Source organism: Chlorocebus sabaeus, chromosome 9, assembly GCF_047675955.1.
Source record: "Chlorocebus sabaeus isolate Y175 chromosome 9, mChlSab1.0.hap1, whole genome shotgun sequence".
In the NCBI taxonomy this organism is placed as follows: domain Eukaryota; kingdom Metazoa; phylum Chordata; class Mammalia; order Primates; family Cercopithecidae; genus Chlorocebus; species Chlorocebus sabaeus.
In genome coordinates this window covers 67,684,957-67,709,383 of record NC_132912.1, presented here as the reverse complement: position 1 = coordinate 67,709,383, position 24,427 = coordinate 67,684,957, and the positions used below count along the sequence as shown (strand labels likewise).

General features: G+C 39.0%; 2 protein-coding genes across 2 annotated transcripts in view; both read left to right on the top strand.

Annotated features, from left to right (window-relative positions):
- The window catches only part of MCU (mitochondrial calcium uniporter), a 214,206-nt gene that overhangs the window by 34,435 nt on the left and 155,344 nt on the right, over positions 1 to 24,427 (top strand). The window lies entirely within an intron of this gene.
- Positions 3 to 10,516, top strand: LOC103216019 (high mobility group protein B3). Its single transcript, XM_073019065.1, has one exon. It carries the CDS (start codon positions 2,077 to 2,079, stop codon positions 2,677 to 2,679), a length of 603 nt encoding a protein of 200 aa, XP_072875166.1. The 5' UTR covers positions 3 to 2,076; the 3' UTR covers positions 2,680 to 10,516.

Below are 24,427 nucleotides of genomic sequence, written 5' to 3'. Positions count from 1 at the left end.
ACCTGATGTCAGGAGTTCGAGACCAGCCTGACCAACATGGTGAAACCCTGTCTCTACTAAAATACAAAAATTAGTTGGGCGTGGTGGTGGGCACCTGTAATCTCAGCTACTCAGGAGACTGAGGCAGGAGAATTGCTTGAACCCAGGAGGCGGAGGTTGCAGTGAGCCAAGATCACGCCATTATGCTCCAGCCTAGGCAACAGGAGTGAAACTCTGTCTCAAAAAAAAAAAAATTAATCTATATGTTCATACATATTGCCTTTCATATAACTAAAATCAAATTTCTTTCCTCCTTTCTTGCCTGGTTCTCTCTCCTTCCCATTTTGCTCCAAGATAACCATGTCATATATATATCCTTCCATATTTTTCCTCATACTTGCATGATTATCCTATCTGTTTTTTATATTTATATAATTTAAGATAGGATCTTGCTTTGTTGCCAGGCTGGTCTTGTACTCCTGGGATCAAAGGATCCTCCCACCTCAGCCTAGTATCTGGAAATTATTCTAATAGACTAGAAGGTAAATTGAGTTGAGATGAATTTTAATGTATGGCTTTGGGGATGGTGGTTGGAAAATAAAGGCCATTTTGGCAATAGATTTTTATCTTTAAAGTGAGTATCCACTTGGTTGCAAGAGGATTAATTATAGGAATCTCTTCCTCTTGTAGTCTCTCAGCTTGAACAGATAAATATAGAGCACCAGTGCTCAGAGAGGGAATGCTGTAGAGAACGTGTGGGTAGCTGCTGTAGTTTTACACAGCAGATAACATCTAGAATAAAGAACAGATGAAAATACTCATTGAGGATTAGTGTTCTTGAAACATCATCAAATGGAACATTCCCCAAGCCTAGCATTCAGAGCCATTCATAATCTTGCTCATCTTGCATGTCTGATAATATCTCCTATCGAGCCCAACATACTTTTCCCTAATCCCACTTTACTCTCTGCCTGCTGCATTCATTCCTAGCACCAGACATTTGTTTTATCCCTTCGAAGATACATCTCTGCCTTTCTACATTCCTGATTACAATCTGTCTTTTCAGTACTCCACTCAAGTGTCACCGCCTTCATGAAGCCTCTTTGCTTTCTCTAGACCACATTGATCCTTTTTATCTCTTAACTCCTAGAGTACTGATACTTTGAATTCTTTGTATTGGTTCCCGAGTATGTATTTGTGTAGCAGTAGGAAGTTTTTTTTGAGTGCCTCTTGTATGGGAAGCACTATGCTAAATATTGGGTTTATAGGAATGAACACGACAGATAATGTCCCTGTCCTTAAGAAGTTTTATATTCTTGTGGGGAGAGACAGCTAATAAATAATTAACAAGAAAATATCAGTAAGAATCTGATGAAAAAATGTATGAAGAATGAATCAGAGCTCTTAGTTGAAACGGCAAAGCCCAGTAGTTTAAGCAGAATTAAAAAAAAAAATTTTTTTTTAAATCTTATAAGATAGCTCACAGAATCTTCACGGATGCCAGAGAATTAGTCTTGGCGTCTACTTAGCTAGGAAAAATGCCCAAATTATACCACTGGACCAAATCATTGGAGACTACTGCTTTTGCCACTGGGAATAGGTATTAGAACTTGTAACTGTCTGTGCTGAGTGTGAGATGTCACTGCTAGGACCTCTGCTATTTCTGCTTCTGAAAGAATGCTGATATAACTCTGAAATGTTCTTTAGAATGGATTTCACATGGCGTCTCCATTATATCACTTGCCTCCTAATGAATATCATGTGAATGTGTTTTATTGGCATAATATAGGTCAATTACCTGCTCCCGGTTTGCAAGAGAGGATGGGTAACTGAATTTCTGACTTTTATTTTGAGGAGGTAGGATTTAAGGGATGAGAAATTCGCCAAACAAGAAAGGCTGTTTAAAGGTACTGAATACTTAACTAGTTGATTATTAATAAACTATGGGAAATTTGATACAGTGGAGTGATTGGAGGATTAATTTAGATTTGAGTAGTCAGAGAAGATTTCTCTAAGTTCATGATACTTAAGCTGAGACATATATGACAAGGAGAAATCCATGTAAAGATACGGGTGAAGAGGAACAATACAGTCAGGATGGCTAAAGGTGACCTCAAGAAACCAAAGGGCAAGATGTCTGCTTATGCCTTCTTTGTGCAGATGTGCAGAGAAGAACATAAGAAGAAAAACCCAGAGGTCCCTGTCAATTTTGCAGAAGTTTCCAATAAGTGCTCTGAGAGGTGGAAGATGATGTCTGGGAAAGAGAAATCTAAATTTGATGAAATGGCAAAGGCGGATAAAGTGCGCTATGATCGGGAAATGAAGGATTATGGACCAGCTAAGGGAGGCAAGAAGAAGAAGGATCCTAATGCTCCCAAAAGGCCGCCATCTGGATTCTTCCTGTTCTGTTCAGAATTCCGCCCCAAGATCAAATCCACAAACCCCGGCATCTCTATTGGAGACGTGGCAAAAAAGCTGGGTGAGATGTGGAAGAATTTAAATGACAGTGAAAAGCAGCCTTACATCACTAAGGCAGCAAAGCTGAAGGAGAAGTATGAGAAGGATGTTGCTGACTGTAAGTCAAAAGGAAAGTTTGATGGTGCAAAGGGTCCTACTAAAGTTGCCTGGAAAAAGGTGGAAGAGGAAGATGAAGAAGAGGAGGAGGAAGAAGAAGAGGAGGAGGAGGAGGAGGATGAATAAAGAAACTGTTTATCTGTCTCCTTGTGAATACTTAGAGTAGGGGAGCACGATAATTGACACATCTCTTATTTGAGAAGTGTCTGTTGCCCTCACTAGGTTTAATTACAAAATTTGATCATGATCATATTGTAGTCTCTCAAAGTGCTCTAGAAATTGTCATTGGTTTACATGAAGTGGCCATGGGTGTCTGGAGCACCCCGAAACTGTATCAAAGTTGTACGTATTTCCAAACATTTTTAAAATGAAAAGACCCTCTTCTTGTTCTCCTCACTCTGTGCACTTTGCTGTTGGTGTGACAAGGCATTTAAAGATGTTTCTGGCTTTTTTTTTTTTTTAGTTTGTAAGGTGGTGTTAACTGTGGTTATTGGCTAGAAATCCTGAGTTTTCAACTGTATATATCTATAGTTTGTAAAAAGAACAAAACAATCGAGACAAACTCTTGATGCTCCTTGCTCGGCGTTGAGGCTGTGGGGAAGATGCCTTTTGGAGAGGCTGTAGCTCAGGGTGTGCACTGTGAGGCTGAACCTGTCGACTCTGCAGGGGGCATCCATTTAGCTTCAGGTTGTCTTGTTTCTGTATATAGTGACATAGCATTCTGCTGCCATCTTAGCTGTGGACAAAGGAGGGGTCAGCTGGCATGATAATTTTTTTTTTTTTAAGTGCGATAGTTTTTAAACTGTTTGTTTTTAAACAAACTGTAGAACTCTTCATTGTCAGCAAAGCAAAGAGCCACTGCATCAGTGAAAGTTTAAGAACCTCCTGTACTTAAACATGATTTGCAACGTTCTGTTATTTTTTTTTTGTATGTTTAGAATGCTGAAATGTTTTTGAAGTTAAATAAACAGTATTACATTAAAAAAAAAAGATATGGGTGAAGAGTATTTCAGTAGAGGGAACAAGCGAAAAGCCCCTGGTTTAAGATTGGGTTGGGGGTTTAGGACATGGATATTATATGGTCTTATACTTACAACAGGAAAGAGTAGCAGGATGGCTAATGTGGTGGGAGTGTGGGAGTGAGAGGGAGTATAGTATGAGATAACACTGGGGAGAAGGTTGTGTTTTAACATAAGTTTGAGGACACTCCGCTTATTTCCTTTCCTACTCTGAGAATGACTTGTTGAGAGTAGGGATGAAATTATAGGTATATGGATAAGAAAGGCATTCCTGTGTTATTAAACCCCATGAACTATTGGATACCATGGAGGGACTAAAATTATTTGTATATTTGTTTAGGAGGAGAATAGCATGAGGGATCTAGCAAAGATAAATACTAGAAAGACCATGTTTCTAGTGAGTAGAGGAATGAAGCCTGTTTTTATTCTAGTGTCCAAATCTGGTGGGCCTTGAAAAGAATTGCTTCTTCATTCTTCTTACCTTGGTATCCAGGAACAGTGTATTATGGTTGCAGTTACTTGTATTGTGCTAGCTTTTAGGACTGCTTCAAAATACCAAAAGGCTCTAAACCTAAATGTACACTGATAGATCTTTCCTATTAAAGAATAGCATTATATAGTAAAGTGATAGAAAACTGTATTTTAGGCCAGCCGCGGTGGTTCATGCCTGTAATCCCAGCACTTTGGGAAGCCAAGGTGGGTGGATCACCTGAGGTCAGGAGTTCGAGACCAGCCTGACCAACACGGAGAAACGCTATCTCTACTAAAAATACAAAAAAAATTTAGCTGGGCATGGTGGCATGCGCCTGTAATCCCAGCTACTCGGGAGGCTGAGGCAGGAGAATTACTTGAACCTAGGAAGCAGAGGCTGCCATGAGCTGAGATTGCGTCACTGCACTCCAGCCTAGGTGACAGAGCAAGACTCTGCCTCAAAAGAGAAAAAAAGGAAACTGCTTTTTATATTCCTTTTAAAAAAGCAATGAGTCCCACAAACACATGAGATAAATTTGCTTTTGGAATGTTAGAACAGTAACCACTCTGATTAAAGTGGTTTCTGCTTTTTGCTCACTGTTTTTCATTTGCGAAACTCAGCTTCTCACACTAGAACAGATAGATTAATACTTTCATACTGTGGAGTAGTATTTGGACTTTAGATGCACTGACAGGACTCTCGGTGGTAGTACTCAGAGTTACTCAACCTTGGCATGTCTGATACTTTGTTTCAGATCATTCTTTGTGGTTGAGAGGCTCTCTTGTGCATTGTAAGATGTTTAGTAGCATCCCTGGCCTCTATCCGCTAGGTGCGGGTAGCGCTTCCCTCCCTAGCTGATAGCCAAAAATGTCTTTAGACTTTACCAAATATCACCTGTGCTTAAGAACTATTGCTGTGTCTCTCTTCAGCATTCTTTTTTTTTTTTTTTTGAGACAGTGTCTGGCTGTGTCATCCAGGCGGGAGTGCAGTGGTGTGATCTTGGCTCACCGTTAACCTCTGCCTCCGGAGTTCAAGTGATTCTCCTGCCTCTGCCTCCCTAGTAGCTGGGACTACAGGTGTTCACCACCACACCTGGCTAATTTTTTGTATTTTGAGTAGAGATGGGGTTTCACCATGTTGGCCAGGCTGGTATCGAACTCCTGACCTAAAGTAATCCACTTGCCTTGACCTCCCAAAGTGCTGGGATTACAGGTATGAGCCACCATGCCCAGCCTTTAGCATTCTTTTAAAATTTGTTCTCCTATTGGTCCTTTTTTTTTTTTTGAGACAGAGTCTCACTCTGTCACCTAGGCTAGAGTGCAGCACCTATCCGCTTCCCAGGTTCAGGCGATTCTCCTGCCTCAGCCTCCTGGGTAGCTGGGATTACAGGCACGTGCCACCATGCCCAGCTAATTTTTATATTTTTAGTAGATATGGGGTTTCACCATGTTGCCCAGGCTGGTCTCGAACTCCTGACTTCAGGTGATGTGCCCGCCTCGGCCTCCCAAAGTGCTGGGATTACAGGTGTGAGCAACCACGCCTGGCTTATTGGTCCTTTTAAATAATATCTGATGACCACACCCTGTAGATGTTTTGCTGAGAATGCATACATGTCAACAGTCTCTGAATATGACCTCTTTATCCTAAATAGGCAGAAAGCTTTAACATAGTTTTAAAATGAGAAGACAAAATCCCTTTTCCCATGTGTGTATCATTTGGATCTTTCTAATACTTCTTTTGTAAGATCAGATTAAGTATGCAGCAATGCACTGTGAGCCATGCAGTGGTTGATTCTGCAACAACTTTTCCCCATTGTGCACCAGCAGTATGATTTCTGAAGGTTTCAGGTGTGAGTTCTGATTAGCCTTAAGCCAGTCGGTTTTTAAAAAATTATTATTATTTTTAGAGAGATGGAGTTTCGCCATGTTGTCCGGGCTAGTCTCAAACTCCTAGGCTCAAGGGATCCACCTGCCTTGGCCTCCCAAAGTGTTGGGATTACAGGCGTGAGCCATCACACCCGGCCCTAGTTAATTTTTTTAAAAAAATTCTTCTTAGTAGGGATGTGGTCTCACTATATTGGCCAGGCTGGTTTTGAATTGGTCTCAAGTGATCCTCAGCCTCCCAAAGCACTGGATTATAGGTGTGAGCCACAACACCTGGCTGCCTCATTCTTTTTAAGTGGCCAGAAAAAAAAAAAAAAAAGATGTGTAGAGATCAAGCCTGTGAGAAAATGGACGCTAACTCCACTTGTTCAGATTTAGATCCTTTTATTGTAGATATCTTGCCACTGAGTGCCCAAGGAATGGATATTGGAAAGCTGTAGCTGTCCTTAACTTCAGTGTCAAAGAGTAGGAATCTCCTTTTTTAAAGCAGCGGCTTTATTGAGATCCAGTTCACATAGCATAACATTCACCCTTTTAAAGTATACAATTCAGTGGTTTTTTTTTTTTTTTTTTTTTTTTGAGACGGAGTCTGGCTCTGTCACCCAGGCTAGAGTGCAGTGGCCGGATCTCAGCTTACTGCAAGCTCCGCCTCCCGGGTTCACGCCATTCTCCGCCTCAGCCTCCTGAGTAGCTGGGACTACAGGCGCCCACCACCTCGCCCGGCTAGTTTTTTTTTTGTATTTTTAGTAGAGACGGGTTTTACTGTGTTAGCCAGGATGGTCTCGATCTCCTGACCTCGTGATCCGCCCGTCTCGGCCTCCCAAAGTGCTGGGATTACAGGCTTGAGCTACTGCGCCCGGCCACAATTCAATGGTTTTAAAGTAGTCACAGAATTCTGCAACTGTGACTATCACTAATATCTGATTCCAGAATGTTTCCATCACTGCAGGAAAAAAAAAAGAAAAACCCAACAACCCATGTTTAGCAATCACTGTCTATTCCTCTCTATACCCAACCTGTGGCCATCACTAATCTTTCTTATTTCTATAGATTTTCCTCTTCTGGACATTTCATTTGAATGGAATCATATAATACTTGGCCTTTTGTGACTAATTTCTTTGACTTAACATAATGTTTTTGGGGTTCATTCATGTTGTAGGATGTTTTGACATTTTATTCCTGTTTATTGCTAAACAATAATGATATAAATATCCATTCATCAGTTTATAGACATTTGGGTGGTTTTTTTTTACTATTATGAATAATGCTGTTATGAACATTTGTGTACGGGTTGGACAAATATTTGGACAAATATTTTTATTTCTCTTGGGTATATACCTTTAAGTAGAATTGCTGAGACAGGGTAATCCTATGGTTAACTTGTTGAGGAACTGCTAAACTATTAACATTTCCCAAAGTGGCTCTACCATTTTTTAATCCCACTAACAATGTATGAGGGTTCCAATTGCCCTGTATCCTTGTCAGCACTTGTTCATGTCTTTTTTTTTTTAAGCCATCCTAGTGGATGTGAAGTGGCATCTCATTGTGGTTTTGCTTTGCTTTCCATAATGACAGATGATGTTCAGTGTGTCTTTGGAGAAATACCTATTCAGCACTTTAGCCCATTTTTAAATTGGGTTGTCTTTCTGTTGTTGTAAGAGTAAGGATGCCTTTTTAAAGCTCCTTTTTAATTCATTATGAATCTGGCATCTATTCATTTAGTTCATCTATTTGATAACTCGTAGAATATTTTTTCAAACAAGGCAGTTTTGTGCCCTTTTCAGTGTCCTTCAGTTATTTTAAATGCTGGTCAGCAAGAGATTAAAATATAATTCTTAAGAAAATGAGATGGAGACTGTTGATGCGAACAGACAGATATGTGAAAGAAATTATAAAGCACTGCTAATGTAGATCAAACATGATAGGATCTGGTGAACCGAATTAAAGCTCTAGAATTCCTGTGGGAATTTGATTGAGCAGGTAATCTATAACTTCTGAGTGTGTCAAACTGCCCTTGGTTTCTGGTATGCTCCTTAAGCACGCTTCCTCATCAGGAATATAAGAAACACCTGTGCTTAGTTTTGTAAGGTTTTGTACATAACATTTTGATTATGTATTTGTTTTACCTTTCCTCACCAGGAATTTGGGTTTAAAGAATTCCTAATTAGTTTAACTAGATCATGTAGCTATGGTGTACCAACTTTTGTAGCAGCAAATGAAAGCTACTGAATATATTCTTACCATGATTAAATGATAGGCGAGAGCATCCATGAGATGAAAATGGCCCTTTTGAGTGCTTTTTCTACATTTAGTGAGGTTAACATAATCTTTCAGTAAGAGCATTTATGTCAGATTAATATTAAATGGAAGAAAGTAATAGTGCTGAAAGAAAGGTAGAGAAGGTTGGAAAAAGCACAGGTTTTGGTGCGAGACTGAATTTCAGATCAAATTTTAACTCTCCCTTTCCTCTTTGAGTGACCTTGGACAAGGGAATTAATCTCTGTAAAATTCAGTCTTCATCTGTAAAATGGGATGGGTTAAATATACCTTGAGGCTGTGCGTGGTGGCTCACGCCTGTAATCTCAGCACTTTGGAAGGCCGAGGAGGGTGGATCACGAGGTCAGGAGTTCAAGACCAGCCTGGCCAACATGGTGAAACCCCATCTCTACTAAAGATACAAAAATTAGCAGGGTGTGGTGGCGCGTGCTTGTAATCCCAGTTACTTGGGAGGCCGAGGCAGCAGAGTTGCTTGAACCTGGGAGGTAGAGGTTGCAGTGAGCTGAGATCGTGCCACTGCACTCCAGCCTGGGTGACAGGGTGAGACTCTGTCTGTCTCAAAAACAACAACAACAAAAAAACTATCTTGTACTGAGGCAGGAGGATTGCTTGAGTCCAGGAATTCGAGTCCTACCTGGGCAACACAGCCAGACCCCCATATCTAACAAAAGGGAAATCTTGTAAGGTTGTTGTGAAGATAAAATGAACCAACATGTGAAAAGCATTTAGGGCAGTGCTTGGCACATAATGAGTACTCTGTTGATGATACCTGATATATATGTTTCAAATACACACACATATATATGTATGTTTTTTTTTAAGGAAAATTTAGATAATTTTATATAGCTTAATTTACCGCATCTACTCAGTCTTGACAAGCCTTTCTGGTAATTTAATTTCACAGAAGGTAGATACAGTAAACCTGGGCCTGCTTTTTTTGTTTGTTTTAAAGAATTAACTTTTTATTATGATGGTACAATATGCTTATTGGAGAAAATTTGGAAAAATTATTTCAAAAGTAATTTTTTTAAAATTCAGAAAATTATAGTAGGAGTCTGTTAACAGAAACTTTAAAGGGAATGTGGTCCAAGAAGGAAAGAAAAATTCCTCAGAAGTAAATAATAATTATGTTAACTGGAAATTATAAGTAAGAACTAGAAGCAGAGTCTATAAAAACTGATGAATACTACAAAAGAAATTCCTGATTGGGTGTGGTTGTGTGAGCACTTTGGGAGGCTGAGGCAGGAGGATCCCTTGAGGCCAGGAGTTCGAGGCTGCAGTGGGCCATGATCGAGCCACTGCACTCCTGCCTGGGTGATGCAGCAAGATCCTGTTTCTAAAAAAGAAAGAAAGAAATTCTTCCTTGCTTCACTGAGATCTAAAATGGACATTTAGTCACTGGCCACATGTGACTTGAGGTGTGTATGGTCCAAACTGCTATGTACTGCAAGTATAAAATACACATTGGATTATTTATATGTTGCAATAATATTTCCTGTATATTGTATTAAGTAAAATGTTATTAAAATTAATTTTATCTTATGAATGTGACTACTGGCCTAGTTAAAATTATATATGTGGCTTACATATTCTGTTGGACTGCACTGTGCTTTAGGCATTGTAATACTTACTAATTTTGAAATATTTAAAAATTTAAAGTTAAGATATTGGATAGTGAACCAAGGTTTTAATAATTTCCTTATAAACAATAACTGTTTTTTGAGACAGAGTCACTCTGTCACCCAGGCTGGAGCTTGGTGGCCTGATCATGGCTCACTGCAGCTTTGACTTCCTAGACTCAAGCAGTCCTCCCACCTCAGCCTCCCAAGTAGCTAGGACCAAAGGCGTGTGACACCATGCCTAGCTAATAACATTTTATTTTTTTTTGTAGAGACAGGTCTCACTATGTTGCCCAGGCTAGAGCTTGGTGGCCTGATCATGGCTCACTGCAGCTTTGACTTCCTAGACTCAAGCAGTCCTCCCACCTCAGCCTCCCAAGTAGCTAGGACCAAAGGCGTGTGACACCATGCCTAGCTAATAACATTTTATTTTTTTTTTGTAGAGACAGGTCTCACTATGTTGCCCAGGCTAGTCTTGAACTCCTGGCTCAAGCTATTCTCCCGCCTCGACCTCCCAAAGTATTGGCATTATAGGCATGACCCCGTCTCTACAAATAATTAAAAAAAAATTAATTGGGTGTGGTGGTGCACACCTGTAGTCCCAGCTACTAGGGAGGCTGAGGCTGTATTGCCTGAGCTCAGAAGGTTGAGGTTTCAGTGAGCTGTGATCAGGCCACTGCAGTGCAGGCTGGGTGACAGAGTGAGATTGTCTTTAAAAAAAAAAAAAAAAAAAAAAAAAATCGTCTATGTTGTATCATGTATCAGAATTTTTTTTTTTTGATAGCTGAGTAGTATTTCAGTGTTCAGCATTTTTATTAATGACATGGATAGAATATTTAGACTTGCTTTGCAAATCCATATACGACCTGGAATTGGCAATGAAAATAAGTTGTATTATTAAAGTGTCTTGGGTTTTTTTTTCAGACTAGAGATTGAAAATAGTTATCAGACTGAAAGAATTGACTTAATTGATTAAAACGTATTCAACATTGATAAGTGCAAAATCCCATATATGATTTAAAAAGTTAATGTTATTGTAAATGGATGTGATGTGGTTTAATAGCAGGTAATATGAAAAATACCTGGAGGGTTTCACTTGACAGCATGTTCATCATGAGTCCACAGTGCGATCTGGGCTCTATTCATAGAAGCGTGGTGTCCAGAATGAGGACTATGGTTGTCCCAAAGTATTGTGTTCATGTCTAGGTACCTTACTTTAATGGTAAACATTTAAAAACAAAGGCATATTCAAGAGAGAAACCAGAATGATCTAATGGGAAGGTAACTAGCCACTTAGTATTAAAATAAAGCTGTTGTAAGGTAGAGTGGACTGCCTTGCGAGGTAATCAGATCTGTATCACAGGATTTGTTCAAGCAGAAGCTGGATGAACACTTGGCAGGGACATTGTAGACTATTTTAGTTTCACTAGTTGGGTATAGGAGTGGAAAAGGTGCCTAATTATATAGAATATCTTTGTGGATTTTCAACCTTGATATTAATATTTTGTAATCACAGAACGTTGCAGAATACTGGGGTTTAAAGTGTTAATAGTGGTTGTCTCTAGGGGATGGGATAGGAGACTGTCATTTCCCATGTTACGTACTTCTTTATTTAATTTTAGTTTCTACAATGAGTATATATTGCTCTATTAAAACAGTTGTAAGCACTTGTTTCTTGGCTAGTGACATTGGTGCAAAAAAAAAAATTCTTGTTTTGTAAATCAACACAAATTAATACTTAAAAATTTTTCAAAAGTAACTTAGTAAATTAGTATAAACAATTTAAGTGTTTAAAACCCTTTGTACTGGCAGATTTGCATATTCATGGACATTGGATATATGGACTTTTTTGCCATTGGAAGACTGATTTGCTTCATGAGCCTTTATTCTTTTCTGTAGTTGATCTGGCTGGTGACAGTGAAAGTTAGCTGGGCTGTTACAGATCATTCTGCGTGCTCAGATTTACCTTCAGCTCCAAGGTTTGGATTATCAGATAATTAAACAGTAATGCCCTAACTGCTGCTGCCTAGTACCCTTGTCTAAAGGCTTAGTCCTAAAAGAAAATGAGAGTGGAAAAAATTGTTGCATTCTTAGGAAAATATTTCCTTCTAACCCAGACATCTTTTGTTTTTCCCCAGATGGTTCTTTTATATCCCCCAGAGACCAAGGGTTGGCCCTTTATGCTTATTGGGAAAGAAGGATTATGACCAACACTTGCCTTCTGGATATGTTTAGGATAAATGTTGCTAAGCTGCTTTAGTAAATAGATCGTAAACAAAAACTGAGCCACACCTCCTCCTGCCATTATTATCTTAGTAAATGTTTGCTTAGGATTTTGATTACTTAAATGCTGTGTTTCTCTCATGTACTTAAAAAATCTATAACATTTTGTCAGTAAAGAGATGTATTAATATGCTTCCTTTGCCTTAGCTCAATAGTGCCCTTTTGATGATTTTTTGGGCCAGGTATTTAGCAGTCTAAATGGTGGACAATCTTGGACATTGCCGCTTGCTGTCACCATAAAGCTGTTTGGTGTTTGAGATGGTAGTGCTAGGAAAAATGTGTTAGCATTTGCTAAAAGAGCTTTCACAGTCTGGTCACTTTCAATGTTTAAAAAAAGTTTATGTAAGACTGTTTATACTTCACTACAGTGTTCCCAAAAGCTTTCTAGTCTTGTTAGTGAAGCATGTGGGGCATATGAATTGTGGTTTAAACTCTAAATGGCCACAAACATTTTTCTTTAATATGACTCTAAACTTACTTTCTCTAAACTTCAGTTTGATACTGTAGTAGTTGTTGGTACCATAGTAGTTGTGTAGTTCAGACTCTCCAGTCATGAGTTTTCATTCTTGGATATGTTAGTGTCTTTGAGGTCGGGAAGAAAGAACAGAAGTCACTAATGTTAATAGCAGAAACTTTAACATTATAGGAATAAAAGTGGTAATAATAGATGAGCAGAAACCTTAATTCAAGAAATACTTGTTTCAAAAAATTATTATTCTGTACCTTCTGTGTAAAATGCCCATTACTAGGCCTGGGCCCTGGACTTTAAAATAGCATATAGTCTAGTTGTAATGGATCGATAATTTAAAATGTAAAGGGAGGGGTAAGGGAAGCAGCCGTATATGAATTCCTTAGAAGGAAAGTTGGTGTTATTTTCCCTTTTTCTTCCCTTTTCTTTCTTTTTTTTTTTTTTTGGAGATGGTATCTCGCTCTGTTGCCTGGGCTGGATCAATGTGGTGCGATCTCAGCTCACTGCAACTTCCGCCTCCTAGGTTCAAGTGATTCTTGTGCCTCACCTCCTGAGTAGCTGGGACTGCAGGTGCGCACCACTATGCCTGGCTAATTTTTGTGTTTTTATTAGAGATGGGGTTTCACCATGTTGGTCAGGCTGGTCTTGAACTCATGGCCTTAAGTGATCCTCCCCCCTCCAACTCCCAAAGTGCTGGGATTTCAGGTGTGAGCCACCACGCCCGGCCTGTTTCCCCTTTTTCTGTTTCTTACCTTTGACTTGAAGTTCAAGAGTGAGCTGTGTAGGCACCAGGGCAACAAGATGTTTATTATATTCCTAGGAACTCCATATTCTTTCTGCTTTTAAGTTGGCATGGGAGCAGGGATGAGCAGTGGTATTGTTGGGGTTATCTTTAGGTACAATTGCTGCTTTAGTAGTCTTTAGGACTTACAGGCTTTTGAGAGTTAATGCAGCTGGATAAATATTTTAAACAAATGAGAAAACCTAGACTGGACACTGGGAACAGAGTTACAGTCTAAGTAAAAACCACTGGAAAAAGCTTTCAAATTCTGTTAATATAACAAAACTAATAATTATAGTAATCAAGAAGAATTTATTTGGGAAAAGTGAAGGGGAAGTTGGAGTAAACTTATATGAATAAGTATCCTGGGGGCTCTGAGAAATTGTTCCCACTCTTTCCTCCTTGCTTATACGTCCAACAAATCAAAAATAGCCTCCTGGAGTGAAGAAGAGAGCCAATCATGTATAGCAATAAAGTAAGTATATCCTACATGCTGGATTTAGCTTTTAGATTGAACAAATGTTAGAAAAGACTCTTTTCCTCTGGTTTGTGCTATTTATTTTAGATAAAATGGGGCAGAAAGACAAAGAGCCTTTCTAGAAAGTTTATGCTAAGCAAGGAAATGTGGATTTTTAATTGTCTTGAGAAAAGAAATGTTGAGTGCTGATAGCCATGATGTTGACATCTCAGCCCGTATTTTATTTTATTTTATTATTTTTTATTTATTATTTTATTTTATTTTATTTTATTTTATATTTTATTTTAATTATATTATATTATATTATATTATATTATATTATATTATATTATATTATATTTTTTGAGACAGTCTCGCTCTGTCACGCAGGCTGGAGTGCAGTGGCGCAATCTCGGCTCACTGCAAACTCCTCCTCCCAGGTTCACACCATTCTCCTGCCCCAGCCTCCCGAGTAGCTGGGACTATAGGCTCCTGCCACCACACCTGGCTAATTTTTTGTATTTTTAGTAGAGACGGGGTTTCACCGTGTTAGCCAGGATGATCTTGATCTCCTGACCTCGTGATCCACCCTCGGCCTCCCAAAGTGCTGGGATTACAGGGGTGAGCCACTGCACCCAGCCAGCCCGTATTTTAATAGTTAAGAGTTATAAATAGCAAAGCCAAAGGAAATGTTATGTAAAATTTACAGTTTCTTATCTGTGGAAATGCCGTATTTGGCACCGTTTATAATGGTCACTCCTTCTGCTTAAAATCTTCTGTTGACTGTTGCCTGGAGAATGAAGCTTAAAATCTGTGAACTTTGGTATTGAAAGCCCTTGATGGTTGAACTCAGCCTAGCCTTCTAGGCTATTTTTTTCTCCTTTCCTTTTTGCACGGAGCCTTTTGCTGTGCTAGATTCCTGAGATGTGCCTTATGGTTCTCTGACTTTGTTCACATCTTTCTGTGTGGGATATCCTCCTGTTCCTTTTCTACTGGTCAAAATGCTCGTGTGTGTGTGTTTTTTTTTTTTTTAAAGGCTCCAATTCTTTTGTTTATACGATTATTAGGACACTCTTCTCATTATTATATTCAACTAGAGCCAAAAACATATTTGAGTATATATGGGAAGACACATAGCTATGTGCACTTATACAGTGTGAACATTGTGGTTTAAATGTCATGCCACAGTGATGCGCTATATATTATAGATGTATAGTAAATCATAAGTTACTGAAGTAGAAACTATGAATTGAGAGAGACTAGGTGTAATGTACCTTAACATTTTTTTGACTACTAGTGACTAATCTTCAAAAAAGAAAAGGCTGGAATGACCAGTTTACATTACTGTGAAGTTCATATATTCGAATTTGTGCTAGACCATTCCTTTCAATGCACTTTAAAAGTAACATTTGGAATTATATTTAGCACAACTGGAATCTCATTAAATTGTATTGCATCAAATAGGATTTAAAAAATCTTGTATTGGGAATTGGAAAAGCGATAAAAGTCAGACTATGTATGTGCTTTTTTTCCTTTGAATTCCAGCTTAAAAATGTTAATTTTAGTTCTAGGTGAATCCAGCATTTTAATGGTCTTCCTTGGAGTAGTGTTTTAGGCCTTCCTTGTTTATGAAACAGAGAAACATTTTCCATTTTAAAGAAAGCCAACTTCTTATGTTCCCAAAGTCTGACTTTTTCCAGGGGTACTGCTTTAGGAGTATGTGATTATTCAGCCTCTTTCCTCTAAAAGTAGGCTTGGTATATAAAGTTAACCAATGAAGAATATTAAGATTTTTTTTTTTCTTTTTTTTTTTGAGACCAGGCTGGCATTCAGTGGTGTGATCTTGGCTCACTGCAACCTGTGCCTCCTGAGTTCCAGCGATTCTCCTGAGTAGCTGGGATTACAGGTGCGCACCACCATGCCTGGCTAATTTTTGTATTTTTAGTAGAGATGGGGTTTCACCGTGGTTGCCAACTGGTCTCGAACTCCTGACCTCAAGTGATATGCCCGCCTCAGCCTCCCAAAGTGCCGGGATTACAGGCATGAGCCACCATGTCCAGCTGAAAATTAAGATTGTTATTTTCTTCTCTTATGATCCTATCAGTCATTGCCTTTTCTCCTTAACTGTGTGTTGGTTAATAGCTCTCTTGCTTACTGTTCTGTGGCCAGCTGTAAAAAGAGTGCCATCGCGCAGTGGCTCACGCCTGTAATCCCAGCACTTTGGGAGGCTGAGGTGGGCTGATCACAAGGTCAGGAGGTGGAGATCATCTGGCCAACTTGGTGAAACCTCGTCTCTACTAAAATATAAAAAGTTAGCCGGGCGTGGTGGGGTGCGCCTGTAGTCCCAGCTACTTGGGTGGCTGAGGCAGGGGAATTGCTTGAACCTGGGAGGCGGAGATTGCAGTGAGCCAAGATCACGGCACTGCACTCCAGCCTGGCAACAGAGCGAGACTCTGTCTCAAAAAAAAAAAAAAAAAAAAAAAAGAGTGTCATCTTCATGATCTTCTCACTTCTAGTGTGAACCTGACTCTTCCATTATCTCAAGATAGGAAGCCCCATAATTTGTTAATAGTGAAATGACTGGAATATACTATTAGAAATGGTTTTCCAAAATTGAACTTATTTGTCAGTTTTGTTGGAATGTCTTGAACAATGAAGCTTCAGAATTGTGATTTTTATTTCTATATTTCTTTCTGACTTCTCACTCGTATTCCTATTTATATTTTGCATGTTGTTTGTTTTCCTGATTTCTGATTTTGATTCCAGTAGGTCATAAGAGCTAATGTAGTACAAGGGTTGAGTTCAAACCAGCAGGTGCTATGAGTCATTTGCTCCTTTGCTGGGGCAGCCAGTGTGCTGCTGTTAAGTGTGGATGTGTCTCAGCTCTCAGGAAAGATCCATTTAATCCAATTGTGACAGAGGGGAGATGAGAGCATGGTTCTGAAAGAATAAGTTCCTAAATCTCATAGGCAGAGACTTCTTGGATACATAAAAAGATTCTAGCTGTGTTTAACGTAATATAGGCTTTTCCATTGTATTTTAATAGTTATTAACAATATATTAATAGTCATCCATTTACTTATAAATATATTTAATTGTAAACAATTTTTTTTTTCTCAGATACAGTAGTTAATGAGTTTATAATTGAGTTCTTGAGAGAATAGCGTTTTTTTCTTTTCTTTTTTTTTTTTTTTGAGATAGAGTCTCACTCTGTTCCCCAGCCTGGAGTGCAGTGGCACGATCTCAGCCTACTGCAACCTCTGCCTCCTGGGTTCAGGTGATTCTCCTGCCTCAGCCTCCCAAGTAGCTACGATTACAGGCACCCATCCCCAGACCTGGCTAATTTTTTGTATTTTTAATAGAGATGGGGTTTCACCATGTTGGCCAGGCTGGTCTCAAACTCCTGACGTCAGGTGATCTGCCCACCTTGGCCTTCCAAAGTGCTGGGATTAAAGGCGTGAGCCACCGTGTCTGGCGAGAGTAGCATTTTCTTAACCATAACTAAATACAGATTTCAATAAGCATAAGCAAATTATGTAAAAAATATGTCCAATTTACTGGCATTTACTGAAAAGGATAAACAGAGAGAGACAGTCTTCTTTTGACAGTAGAAGATATTTCCATGCCAGGTAAAGCGAGAGGCATCTTAACAGTGAGAAGAGTGTCCATATTCCCTGTGGTTAGTGGACACCAGCGTTAACATTTACTGTGTTATGCTGCCAAGTTGATGATGGCTTGTAGGTTATGTGTATCTAAAACTTATGTCTGATTAGTCTTCTATCCTTTTCTGTGTATATCATGCACTACCAAACGACATTGCAGTCAACCATAACCTGCATGTATGGATGGTCCCATAAGATTATAATGTCGAATACTGTACCTTTTCTATGTTTAGATATGCAAATATTTACCATTGTTTCACAGTTGCCTATAGTATTTGTTACAGGAATATGTTGTACAGGTGTGTAGCCTCGGAGCAATAGGACATACCGTATATCCTAGATATGTAATAGGCTGTACCATCTTGGTTTGTGTAAGTACACTATGATGCCTGCATAATGATGAAATTGCCAAAGAATGCATTTCTCAGAGTATATCCCTGTTGTGAAGGAACACGGGACTGCACTCTGTCCATCTTTGTCATCACAGGATTTTTTCAGACTTGCAATTCTATTTTATTTATACTCTGTTGTGTTGCCATTTCCCCCATAGCTTCTCCACATTTTTATATATCATCCAGCTATTTTTTTAGACTTAAGTAAATAATGCTCAGAAATGAATATGATTCTTATAGCCTTGGTTTTCATGTGTTCTTTGGATGCTTGCATATTTATTGGAGAGAGTGATTGTGTGAAAATCCTGTCTAGTAGTATTTAATTAGGACAAAGTGGAAGATAAGTTAAACATGTCGTGCCCCCAAACTTTCACACATGTAAGTGTGCCTAATAACGAAGAGCTATTAATTTTAAGAGTATGTGGCCCATGGGCAGGGGCTGGACTATAGATAAATTGCAGGGATTGATTATACATACCCATTAGGGGAGACAGAAAACACCAGGGAACCCAAGTTAGGAAAAGTCTTTCTCCTGAAGATGTAATTAGAATGGCAGCTTGCTCTTTGGGCAACTCCTGAGGTGATTTCTAGGGGGATGCAATGCTATAAATGCTGCTAGGGGTTTTATTCAAGGTAGGAAGTCAGGGAAAGGGGGTAAACAAGTACTCTATATTTGGTTTTGATATCGAATGGACATGTGAGAGTGTGTGAGAGAGAGCAGTGAGAGAGTATGAGAGAGAAGGTGAGGAAGAGAGAGAGAGAGAGGAAGAGACTTGATCATCATGTTGTATTTATGGCATTGCCCCATCATTAGCTGTCTAGAGAAAAGTGAGGAATTTTGGGCCAGGCGTGGTGGCTCACACCTGTAATCCTGGAACTTTGGGAGGCTGAGGCAGGTGGATTATCTGAGGTCAGCAGTTCGAGACCAGCCTGGCCAATATGGTGAAACCCGTCTCCAGTAAAAGATACAAAAAAAATAATAAAAATAAAATAAAATGCGGGGCATGGTGGCAGGTGCTACTCAGGAGGCTGAGGCAGGAGAATAACTGGAACCTGGGAGGCAGAGGCTGCAGTGAGCCAATATTGCACAACTGCACTCCAGCATGTGTGACAGAATGAGACTCCATCTCAAAAAAAAAAAAAAAAAAAAAAAGGGTCTTTGGAGCCCCTTTAATATATGTATCTTTATGGGGGGAGATAGTAGTATTCATTAGAATTAATTCCTTTATTCATTTACTGAATACCTACTGTATATGAAACACTGTTCTAATTATTAGAAACTTTTTTTCCTGTACTTGTACAATTAAGGTGCTATGCAAGTCATGTTTCTACTTCTAGAAGATTGTGCAAGTTATGCAGATTAGTGTATTATGAACTTAGAGGCAAATGAAAGAAACTTCAACAAATACAGATTAATTTTTCTTTATCACCTAGAGGTGTGGATGCTTTCATTGGAAGAGTGTCTATGAGGAAGTCATGGAAGATTTTTATGGGTATGATGGAATTTGAGACCAACTAATTAGACTTGAAAATAACCTTAGTTCTGCATAGTATATTTCTATATGAAATTCTCTTGGTGCCTGATGGCAGCTGATTCTGAGAAGCTGAGGAGGATACTGTTCTGTGGTATAATTAAACTCTGCCCCTCTTTCCAGAAATGCAGCCATTTGTGTTTTGTAGGTTATGCTGTAGCTCATCATTTTCATGTCTCTCCCTTAATAGTTTATATATATGTGTGTGTATTTATATGTATTATAACATATATGTTATTTAAATACATAAATAAAATATACATGCATCTCCCTGTTAACCCACTGTTAATATAGGAGGTATTTTCTATATAGTTTATAAATTCTTTCTCTATATTATGGAATAACTATATATAACTATATAGTTGATCTTTTGGCTTCATTTTTCAGATATCTGAAGATGCTTTTTTTTTTTTTTTTTTTTAAAGATTTTTGGGTGGGTAATGTTTTGGAGAACTTTAGCAGTAATGTGCTATTCCTACTTAGTGACAGACTGAATGCAGGCTTGATTCATAGATTGACTTCATTTTGCCAACTAGCTTCTTAAATGCAGAGGAGTTTGGTGGGGAGGAGAAAGTGCTAGAACTTTTGGCTCACTGGCCATACCTTTGGAGCAGAACACAAAACAGCAAGGGTAGACTAACTTCATTTTGTTAACTAGTTCCTTAAATTGGTGCACACCTGTAGTCCCAGCTACTCAGGAGGCTGGGGCAGGAAAATCGCTTGAACCCAGGAGGCAGAGGTTGCAGCGAGCTAACATCGCGCCACTGCACTCTAGCTTGGGCGAAAGAACAAGACTCTGTCTCAAAATTCAGGAGTTTAGGGAGGAGAAAATACCAACAGGTCACAGCTTTGGTACAGAACATGAAACAGCACAGCTGGTAGTTATTCAAAAGGGTAGGTCTGCTCTCCTTTGTTAAAAACATCTGGTTTTGCCGGGCGCGGTGGCTCAAGCCTGTAATCCCAGCACTTTGGGAGGCCGAGATGGGCGGATCACGAGGTCAGGAGATCGAGACCATCCTGGCTAACACGGTGAAACCCCGTCTCTACTAAAAAATACAAAAAACTAGCTGGGCGAGGTGGCGGGCGCCTGTAGTCCCAGCTACTCGGGAGGCTGAGGCAGGAGAATGGCATAAACCCGGGAGGCGGGGCTTGCAGTGAGCTGAGATCCGGCCACAGCACTCCAGCCTGGGCGACAGAGCAAGACTCCGTCTCAAAAAAAAAAAAAAAAAAAAATCTGGTTCTGCCAGCTCTCTTTGAGCTACCATACAGACTTCTTACTGCCAGACCTGTTTCTGAGTTGGAGATCATTAAAGGAATGGTTAGATAAACCTCTGGGGTCAGCAGATAATCCCTGTGTCACCAGTTGAGATTTAATTTTTTTGTTTTTTAAACCTTTGGATGTTTAGTGTAAGATAGAGGTTTGTTTTTGTTTTTGCTTTTTTGGTTTTGGTTTTTCCCCTTAACATGATCTACCCCTCAGCTTTTCTTTTGAATTTGTATAATAAGGCCCACAGATAAGTGTTTCCTTTTAATATTATAAAATTGTTTTTGGGTTAGTCTACATGCATTAAAAAAACCTATTTATAAACTCTCAAGGCTTATGGACAACTTAGATCAAAACAATTTAATTCAGTTTTCTTAAAGCAAGCATGTTTATTTCTAAAGATTCAGATTTTACATTTACCTAAAGTTAGTTTTTCTTCCACTGGAATACTATTCAGAATTTTTTTTTTTTTTGAGGTGGAGTTTCACTCTTGTTGCCCGAGCTGGAGTGCAATGGCGTGATCTGGGCTCACTGCAACCTCTGCCTCCCAGGTTCAAGCGATTCTCCTGGCTCAGCCTCCTGAGTAGCTGGCATTACAGGCGCACACTACCATACCCGGCTATTTTTCTCTATTTTTAGTAGAAATAGGGTTTCACCATGTTAGCCAGAGTGGTCTCAAACTCCTGACCTCAGGTGATCCACCTGCCTCGGCCTCCCAAAGTGCTGGGATTACAGGCGTGAGCCACCGTGCCCGGCCACTATTTGGTATTTTATGCATAAATAGCTACTATAGCATGCTACTTTCATCACAGGGATATGGCAAACACATAGAATTTTCTCATAGTACAATGTTTTCACCGAGAGTCTTTTTTCTTGTTTATTTTTTCCTTTACGATATATTATAATATGGTATATTATCATATATCATTACCATAAAATGATATATTACCATTATGTGGTAGTATACTACGTATCGTTGCATGGCCAGACTTTCTCACCAGAGTCTCAGTGTCTTCCTGTGAAAGCATAGTCAGATGTCACACTTGGCTAACTGTTAAAAAAAAATTTGTTTTTATTGTGGTAAAGTATACATAACATAAAATTTACCATTTTAAATAATTTTTAAGTATATAGTTCATTGACATTAAGTACTTTCATGTAGTTGTGAACCATTACCACTATTCACCTCCAGAATGTCTTCATTATTTTGTACTGAGTGGCTATTTTTAATGTTTCTAGGTGGAAGGGCATCCCAGCTGCTCCTGCCTGTGTTTTGTTTCCGTGCATCCAGTTTTTCTTTGCAGTTTGGTGATAGTGGACATACTTGTCCTCTTCTCATTTATTCACTCACCAAATATTTGTTGAGCATCTTTTGTGTGCACAGTATAGCGTGAAACCTAGTGGAAAACTACAGTTATAGTATTCGAATATAAGACTGATACCAGCCACACTGGCGTTGCAGTAATTTTTAAGAAACCAAAAAGAAAAGGCCTCCATGAAATGTTTGAATTATAGTCAGGCTTAAAATGAAAAAATATTTGAGCAGAACCTCCAAGTCACTTCACATATCTGGAGTATCAGAAGTTTTTTTGTGGTTGTAAAAAAACAAAACAAAAATTTTTTGTACAGGCATTTTAACTTTAAGTAGAGGCGTAAATGTCATCTGTGTCTATGTAAATACTACCTCCCTTTCAGTTGGATAAATCTGACTTAAATGCTCTCATTAAGTTAAATGCTTGAATTGTATCTATTAGAACAATATCCTAAGCAGCAAGCCCGAGACTGTTATTTTCAGGCCTTCTGGTTCTAGGGTATGTAATAAGACTTCAGTGTTTGAAATGTCTGAAATTGTCTCCAAATAGATATTACGGTAGCCCTTATGTGTTTGGGGATTCTGTGCTAATTGCATAATTGTAATGTTTAGCAGCCATCTGAAATGTAAACTTAATACCAAATTTGTTATAATTGCTTCCATGGAAGGTAACCCAGGGTTCAGAAAAAAAGCAACTTATTTGGACTTCTAGTCCCTGCCACCTCTGAGATATCAAGACATGTAGTTATTATGTAGTGAGTTGGGGAGGTGACTAATTTATGATCTCTATCTAGAAGTTTGGTAAACACTTAGTGGTAGGTTGCTAGGCATGAATTTAGTCTGTTTGAAATTTGGAAATATAAGTGTAATTCTGAACCTAACAGTGAAACTGTTTAGGCCTTTTCAGCCTAACCCTGGAAATGTGACCAAAACCAGCTAAAAATATAAACTAAAAATATAAGGAAAAGTTTAGGGACTAGATGCAGGGCAGAGGTGCTGATTTTTAACTCTGGTTGCTTCCACTTGCTGCTTTTAGTCCATGTTCAGTGTCCGTGTTTTGCTTCCTCATTCCTCGTTGCATTCCTTCTCTGTTGCCATGGGTTTCCCAAGCTGGCATTATGGTCTTCCAAAATCCACTGTTGTGTTGTTTTCAGATATTTCAGGGATCACACATTGTCTATACAAATGTTATAGATACTTAATACATTCTTAGAGGATACATTCTGAACCACAAAAGTAAGGAGTAGTGCATTTTAAAAACTTTCTGAGTTTTTGTTGGTTTTCTTTTCTTTTTGTTCTTTTAAAAAATCTGTTAAGGAATGTATAGTGCTTGTTATGATGAGGTAATAAGGACTGTTCTTGTTACAGATAATTTTGTGGCTTTTGCACTTTGCTGCAATTGTTGTTATGCCTGCTATTGGTAATACGAAAATTATTTTGGAAACACATCAAAACATAGAAATAGGTCAGGCATGGTGGCTCCTGCCTGTAATCCCAACACTGGGAAGCTGAGGCAGGAGGATCGCTTGAGCCCTTGAGCCCAGTCAAGGGAACACAGGGAGACCTTGTCTCTACCAAAAAAAAGAAAGGAAAAAAAATTAAAAAGCTAGATGTGGTGACGCGCGCGCCTGTGGTCCCAGCTATTCTGGAGGCAGAGTGGGAGGATCACTTGAGCCTGGGAGGTCGCAGCTGCAGTGAGCCATGATCACGCCACTGGCTTGACAGAGCAAGACCCTGTCTCAGAAAAAAACAAAACAAAACAAAACCATGGAAATATAATATGGCCATATATTTAATTTAAAATATTTTAGTAGCCATATTTTAAAAAGTGAGAAGAAACAAGTAAAATTAATTTGAATAATGTATTTAACATAAAAATATTTCACTATGTATTCAATATAAAAATTATTAATGAGTTACATTCTTTTTTTCGTACTTAATCTTCAAGAGTCTTACCACAACCATCTTTTTTTTTTTTTTTTTTTTTTTTTTTTTGAGGCGGAGTCTTGCTCTGTCACCAGGCTGGAGTGCAATGGCATGATCTTAGTTCACTGCAACCTCTGCCTCCTGGGTTCAAGTGATTCTCCTGCCTCAGCCACCTGAGTAGCTGGGATTACAGGTGCCCGCCACCACACCCAGCTAATTTTTGTATTTTTAGTGGAGATACAGTTTCACCAGGTTGGCCAGTCTGACTTCAGGTGACTCCTGACTTCAGGTGATCCGCCCGTCTTGGCCTCCCAAAATCCTGCTGGGATTATAGGCGTGAGCCACTGTGCCAGCAAACTGTCTTAATTATCGTTAGATTAGACACATTTTAAGTGCTCAATAGAGCATGTAACTGTCATATTGAACAGCGTAGGTCTGCATTTTATTATCTTTTCCCCATCAGATCCATTAACAAGGAGTGATAAGTAATAACTTTTTTCCTGTCTAGTGAACTATCCAAAGTGAA